We start from the raw sequence: 7,728 nt of genomic DNA on the forward strand, positions 1-7,728 counted from the left end.
TAAGATGAGGGTTGTGCTGTCAAATTGAAAATTGTCAGTGTTGACAGTACAAGCATGTTGTTATGTCATTCATGCGGTCATTTCATTTTGGACGATTCGATTAAAGCAAATTGTCAGCGATAATTATTGCTTTGTGTTTATATTTTTAAACATTCATACAAACGGTGAGTCTTGAATTGTTCAAATGTATGTATATGTGCGCGTGTACTTTTCTCAGTTTTTTAGCGAGTCGTCTGTGTTTCATATCGTTTACAGACTTAATTTGAAAAAAATTTTTGTTTGAATAAATGAACTTCATGTTATTTTTTTTTTTATTATTTCACTTTATACGTAGCGAAGCACGTACCGGGCCGCTAGTTAATTATAAGTCAGTAAATGCAATAATGACACGTTTCAATTTACATGAAAGTAGTAGTGGAACAACTTTGAAAAATTTAAAGTCAGTGTAAGAATGAGGTAGTACACGGCCATAAACCTACAGCTTAATTAATTAGAAAAACAAAAGTGTCTTGTGTCTTGTCACTAAAATAATCTTTGTAACATTGTACGTAATAAAATATTTAAATATTAAATAACATTATTGGTCTCCCATAAAACTCCACATCCATCAGTCAGCAGTTTTGAAAAATGTAAACCTGTACTAATTATGCTGCAGCATGGATCTAAAGATCATCTGAGGGTAATGTTTCCAATTACAGCACCTTGATATCGAAAAATGTTTTTTTTTTCTATTTTTTTTATACATTGTCTTATTTTTTAATCTTTAAATCATTATCATACTCATAATTAATAGTAACTAAGAATAATAGTAAAAATATTAAACTACCTTAACTATTATGAAATAACTAAATTGATCAAACATCGACTACAATTTTTGTTTTTTCATCATACATCAAACCTCCATAATATTATTAAAACTTATTATTGTATGACTTGTCTAATATTAACGCTGTCTCTTGTCAATTTTCTTGTCATTTTGTCGTAGATGGTTTTTTTCATCCTTAAAAATTATTTTATAACGGTATTTTTTGATAATAATTCAATTATTTTTCATAATCAAAATCATGGCTAAAACAAGAGGGTATAAGCAGCCTCTTGAACTAAATGAATTGCTGATACAAAATGTGAACACATGGGGTAACGTTCAGTACAATATACCTTTGAGACTGTCCAGTAATGAGACGAGAACTGGCACTAGCATAGCACATAGACATATACCAGCTATTCCGCATAGTTTGGACTGTGTACGTATATTTTAAAGAAATACTCAAAGATTATAGATTGCAGATAGAAATGATAATTTTTGTATGTATGTATATCAATAATTAGTAGTACCGCATTCGAGTATTCTGACACTTCCCTATGGTTGACTGGGAGAGAATGCTTTTAGCATTAAGTTCGCCATGTACACATATTTGTACTAATGAATAAATAAACAAATACACACACACACACACACACACACACACACACACACACACAGAGAGAGAGAGAGAGAGAGAAAGAGAGAGAGAGAATGGGAGAAAAACATTACACTAACACCATACATGAGGGGAAACGGCATGAAGATGATATATTACTTATAAAATTGAAATACCACTTTCACTAGTGCTTATAAATTATTATTGTGTTTGTTATATTTATTTATTTCATTGTAATGGGTATCATGGGGTTATCATGGGCGAAACAGTATACTCTGTTATGTCCATGGTACTGCTCATGTCTATAGGCGACGGTTACCACTTTCCATCAGGTGAGCCGTCAGATTGTTTGCCATTCTAAGTTGCATAAAAAAAGTAATAACGCAATAGTTGAGTTTAAATAAAAACAAGTTCATAAGTAGCTATCCAAGCAATCGCTATTTATCACAAACAGCAAAGAAACAACATAATACCCAGACCTTTAACAGAGGGAGACTTTGTACAAAAGTCGATTGCTTGGGTACCTCTGTCCCATTCGAGTTTCTACCGTGAAGCAGTTGTGTTTGCATGGCTGTGTTTCGATTTGAAGGCTGGGATATGGCAGTGAATTTACAGAGTACAGAAGAATAACACCTGAGTCCTCAGGAATGGCAACGCATGGGGGATATCATGGGCGAAACAGTATACTCTGTTATGTCCATGGTACTACTCATGTCTATAGGCGACGATTGCCACTTTCCATCAAGTGGGCCATCAGCTTGTTTGCCATTCTAAGTAACATAAAAAAAATCCTATTCCAAACAAATCATTAGAAAATAGATGACCCTCTTCCTGAGCGTGTTACTGGCCGGGACATGGTAGTTCAAAAGGAAACGTACAGAACGACAAGCGGCGAGTACTGTGTGAAACCAAATCCTAATAAGGCGATGGAAAGATCTGACTGCAGCATCAACTGCCGAAGGGTTAACTACATGACTAGCGTCGAGAAACGGGTAGGTCTTATAACGGTCAACTTAGGATAATTGTTATTATATGGACTGTTCATTCATTACTGAACAGAGGGAGACTTTGTACAAAAGTCGTTTGCTTGGCCACCTCTGTCCCATTCGTGTTTCAACCGTAAAGCAGTTGTGTTTGGATGGCTGTCTTTCGGTTTGAAGGGTGGGATATGGCGTGAATTTACAGGGTACAAAGGGATAACAATTGAGTCCTCAGGAATGGCAACGCATGGGGGGTATCATGGACGAAACAGTATACGAGTACTCTGTTATGTCCACGGTACTGCTCATGTCTATAGGCGACGTTTACCACTTTCAATCAGGTGGGCCGTCAGCTTGTTTGCCATTTTAAGTTGTATAAAAAAATACTTTCAGACTTACACAAATGCACATAGTTTTTTTTAAATGGGTGAAGATGGAATGGCAACTCCGCATGCGCTATCGGTAATCATACCGATAGCGCATGTACCTACTACCATCAGGTAGTGACCAATTGAATAAGAATTAACCACTATGCTTTCCAAGGGAATTGTGTGGAGGTCCACCTGATTGGGTGTACTGCTAGCAATTGGCCTGTTAAACCTCATTACTAACAATCCCTTTCGCCCCACACACACGTAGGTATTCTTCACGGCAGACATAATGATATGATTAACGTGAGTCAGGCAATATTTTACGAGAAGGTAATAATAGATGCAAGTTCTCTTGAATATGTAAATAAAACACGTGGACTAAGTATATTCTCTGTTACTATCCACATTTCAATACAAAAAGTTATTTTTCACTTTGCAGTTATTGAGCAAGAATATAACACAGCCAACTATGATATCAGAGATGAAGGATAATTTCCGAGGACTACCAAGAATGCCAACGGCACCTCCTGAAATAACCGTCCAAACTCCAGACCCTGAATACATATTTGATGTGAGCTTGCTTAAAATAAACTAATTTCGTTCCAAAAATTAGACAATACACTTCATACCAACTATGTCATTTGGTGTTTTCATCCTTCTCTTTCGAGGTCTTGAGGACAAAAAAGATTTATAACATATTTCTTCTAACTTCATCACTTCTCGGAATAGGAATCTAGAAAGAGATATGGAAGATTACTTTAATAAACAATATATTGATGCGAAAAGAGCTTTAAAATTCGATAAGACAAGTTAACGCTTGATAAAAGAAAACACGTATTCCAGGTAGTAGCTGCAGGTAGAAACGAAGTTCCAGCAATATCAGACAACTCAAAGGGATTCTGTAAGCTACTTGACCCTTATGTGTCCACCTACAGAATTTACCATAAGCCGTTCACCGTTGAAGACCAATATGGCATAGGAGCGAAGGACCAAATCACCTTTTACTCGGAATTTGATGTACCGAAGGTTAGAGAAGCTACGAGTATTTAATTTATATATTTTAAGTAATAGATATCGTTCAGTCTTGTCTAGTCTAGGCGATAGTTCTGTTCTACTATATAATATACTAGCGACCCGCCCCGGCTTCACACTGGTGCAATGCCGTACCGCATGTCCCTGCATTTTAAATCTGTAATATCTTCGGAAATAATCACTTAAATTATATGCTGTAAAGGGCCATATTGATCTATATTAAATGGACAATATGATTAAGGTACTTAATTGGATAAAAATTAATGCTGTATTGCTTAAAATCACTTCGTAAATAAGCCATTTTTTTCCGCAAAATGTAAAAAATTGTTATTGTGGGTTATCCTTAAGAGATAGACATATACCATCGCGGACTTTTTTGTTGACCTTTTTAAGGTGTACAATACTGTGTACATTATTTTGATTTATAGCCAGCGTTTACAATGTAAGCGCAAAAAAATGTGTTTATTTATGACATCACATTAGAAACCTCTAAATTTATCAGTGTTTCTCTGCAATATTATGCATGTATTATATAATACACATAAACCTTCTTCTTGAATCACTCTATCTATTAAAAAAAACTGCTTCTAAATCCGTTGTGTAGTTATAAAGATTTAAGCATACATAGGGACGGACAGACAGCGACAGCGACTTTGTTTTATACTATATATATATATATATATATATATATATATATATATATATATATATATATATATATATATATATATATATATATATATATATATATATATATATATATATATATATATATATATATATAGGTCGTTACTGGTGATAAATAATATTAAAAAAATGTTAAATCAGGCGCGTGGATTTGGACCCCGTCATAAAGAAATTTGGATGCCTTTAACAGCCAAAGTGCACAGAGGAGTATACGATAGAATTCATGTCAAAAAGGAGTATAAAGAAGTCGCTGCTTGCCACAATCCCGTCAACAACATTAAAGGGTAAATAAAATACTCGTATATTTTCATTTTCTTTTATCATAATCCCATTAATAATTTTAATTAAATTAGATACGATGATAAATGTAAAAATCCAGAAAGCTACATTCAAGCATATTATTATTAATTAAATATATTATATATTTCTATATACACTCCTCGCAAAAATTAAGGGAACATAAAAATTTTTGAAATTTTTGGGTGATTTTCAACAGGCTGTATTTCAGTGAAAAATAATATACAGGAAATTTAAAAAAATATATGAAGCTTGAAAACTCTAGTTTTCAGATTTTTTGGTGAAAAAATTTTTTGAGCTCCGGTTTCCATGCAATTAAACAAAATGAAAATAATTTTTTTCTACATTTTCTAGGTTTCGTTTTTCACTCTATGGGCATGGAAAAATTTTTTCGAGCTACTCCATTATATAGGTCTCTTAGCGTGTTTATTCAGCTTCAAAAATCGCTTTGGATGGCTCAATTACGACCATTTGTCTCCGAGATATCGAACTTTGAATGCAAAAGCATCCTTTTCCATTCAACTGCTAATATCTCTGGAACTACTGGTCGCACAGCAAGCGGGCGCCGAGTTTCTTTATCTGCATAAAATTTTCTTGATTTTTTTCGATTTTTTTTTTTGATAATGAATTTTTAAAAAACAAAAAATTGAGTAAAAAGTGAAAAACAAATGAAATTATTGATTTTTGAATGGATTAGGGTGAGTTTAAGGGACAAAAACCTTGTTCCCTTATTTTTTCCAAAATTTCAATCAATTGGTCCGGGAAAAACCGTTGAACCGATCGTTCCAGGGATTTAGGGGGTTCTTTAAGGAACAATAGACTGTAAAATTTTCCTCAAACCTTAGCTTTCCCGCCCATATTAGCGAAGATACAGCCAAGTAACCAAAAAAGGAGAAAAAGTCACTTTTTTCCACTTTTTTCAATTCAATGTTAGAGGTGGAAAAAATTTTTTTCTTCACTAACTCTTGACTGTGCTTAATTGGAAATTTTATGCAGATAAAGAAACTCGGCGCCCGCTTGCTGTGCGCGACCAGTAGTTCCAGAGATATTAGCAGTTGAATGGAAAAGGATGCTTTTGCATTCAAAGTTCGATATCTCGGAGACAAATGGTCGTAATTGAGCCATCCAAAGCGATTTTTGAAGCTGAATAAACACGCTAAGAGACCTATACAATGGAGTAGCTCGAAAAAATTTTTCCATGCCCATAGAGTGAAAAACGAAACCTTGAAAATTTAGAAAAAAAATATTTTCAGCTTTGTTTAAGAATTGCATGGAAACCGGATCAAAAAATTTTTTCACCAAAAAATCTGAAAACTAGAGTTTTCAAGCTTCAAAACCCTTTTTTTAAATTTCCTGTACGATTATTTTTCACTGAAAAACAGCCTGTTGAAAATCACCCAAAAATTTCAAAAATTTTTATGTTCCCTTAATTTTTGCGAGGAGTGTATCTATATAATATAATTTTATTTTTGTATTTATTTTTGTAATATTTTTATATTTTTTTTAATAGGTGATAATGGTATGGTAACCCTATCTGCGCTATCGGTATACACTGGCGGGGCACCAGTGATAGATGACTGATGAGGATGAAAACAGGTCGGTTAGCCCATCATGATGAATTCAACTAGAATTAGCCACGATGGTTTCCAGGGGAAACCACGTGGAGGTCGACCTGACAGGGTATATTGCTAGTAATGGGGCTATTTGACCCATTACTAACAATCCCTTTCCCCCCAACATTTTTATATTATAATACCTACTACATATTTCTTCCTCAGAGTATTCGTGTCAGAAATGAAGAAGAAGTACAAGATACCGTTTGCAAGCTCGCCTCTTGCGTCTTGGTTCCACGGGGAGACCTTCGACCTGGCTCTTTACCCTCCAAACCCTTACCAGACGAATATAGCACCTTTTATGTATTGTAGTGACTATTGCCACATATCTCAAGGGACACCACCTTATACTGTCATTGATCAGATTAACCATGATATGCCTCCCCATAAGGCCTGCCAGAAGAGATACTTTGTGTCGCGAGATTATGAACAGTGACAATTCATATTTTAATATATAACATTCTCGTGTCAAAAAATGTCTTCATTACTAGCAATATATTGTATCAGGTCGACATCTACACGGTTTCCTCTGGCAACCATCATGATAAATTCTTGTGTAATTTATTACGAAAGGCTAACTGACCTGCATTTTCTTCCTCGCCTATAATTTCTTACTGGTACCTCGCCAGCGTAAACTGATAGCGCTGGTGGGAATACCATTCCATTACTCTCACAAAAAAAAATAGACATGTATAACACAAACGTATCTGGCATGTACCTTATCAGACCAGAGGGAGATTTTGTACAAAAGTCGATTGCTTAGGTACCTCTGTCCCTTTCGTGTTTCAACCGTGAAGCAACTGTGATTGCATGGCTGTGTTTCGGTTTGAAGGGTGGGATATGGCATGAATTTACTGGGTACACAGGAATAACACCTGAGTCCTCAGGAATGGTAACGCAAAATGTATAACAGTAAATGTATGAACAATAACAAAAATTATTTAATGAAAATTGTGTAGTTTTATATATATAAGTCCAAATTCAAACTGAATAGCATACTTACTTATTCCTTTAATTTAAATGATTTTAACCATCATCATTGGAATGTTTTTAGGGGTTCTACACAAGTATGATGGTTGATTTTTATTTTCTAAATAAAATTATAAAAGTAGTAATTATGAAATGATTTTTAATTCATTATTTACTAAAATTTTTCTTTTTCTTCCCATTGAAATCACATATTACTGCCTCAGTTTCATTTTCAGTCTGAAATAATTACAAATGAATAATATGTGTGTGTATATATGAAGGTAAAATTAGTTTTTTCTCACTTTCCATGTCGTTATACTGAAATAAATAAAAATAAATTTAAATAAAAAATAACACT

The 7,728-nt window shown here is 34.1% G+C and overlaps 1 protein-coding gene across 1 annotated transcript; it reads left to right on the forward strand.

Moving 5' to 3' along the window:
- Window positions 1-325: 325 nt before the first annotated feature.
- On the forward strand, window positions 326-7,611 carry LOC128200570 (uncharacterized). Its single transcript, XM_052894404.1, has 6 exons — window positions 326-1,244; window positions 2,234-2,413; window positions 3,212-3,343; window positions 3,616-3,798; window positions 4,633-4,775; window positions 6,567-7,611. Exons 1-6 carry the CDS (start codon window positions 1,065-1,067, stop codon window positions 6,835-6,837), a joined length of 1,089 nt encoding a protein of 362 aa, XP_052750364.1. The 5' UTR covers window positions 326-1,064; the 3' UTR covers window positions 6,838-7,611.
- The last annotated feature ends 117 nt before the right edge of the window (window positions 7,612-7,728 follow it).

This window comes from Galleria mellonella, unplaced genomic scaffold (assembly GCF_026898425.1).
Source record: "Galleria mellonella isolate WM207_F2 unplaced genomic scaffold, CSIRO_AGI_GalMel_v1 utg21, whole genome shotgun sequence".
In the NCBI taxonomy this organism is placed as follows: Eukaryota; Metazoa; Arthropoda; class Insecta; order Lepidoptera; family Pyralidae; genus Galleria; species Galleria mellonella.

What these genes read in the sequence shown, in the direction of transcription:
- LOC128200570 (XM_052894404.1), top strand. Translation starts at nt 1,065, where the DNA reads ATGGCTAAAACAAGAGGGTATAAGCAGCCTCTTGAACTAAATGAATTG. An exon ending in TGACTAGCGTCGAGAAACGG is followed by an intron (nt 2,414 to 3,211) that starts GTAGGTCTTATA and finishes TTCACTTTGCAG; the next exon opens with TTATTGAGCAAGAATATAAC. An exon ending in CCCGTCAACAACATTAAAGG is followed by an intron (nt 4,776 to 6,566) that starts GTAAATAAAATA and finishes TTTCTTCCTCAG; the next exon opens with AGTATTCGTGTCAGAAATGA.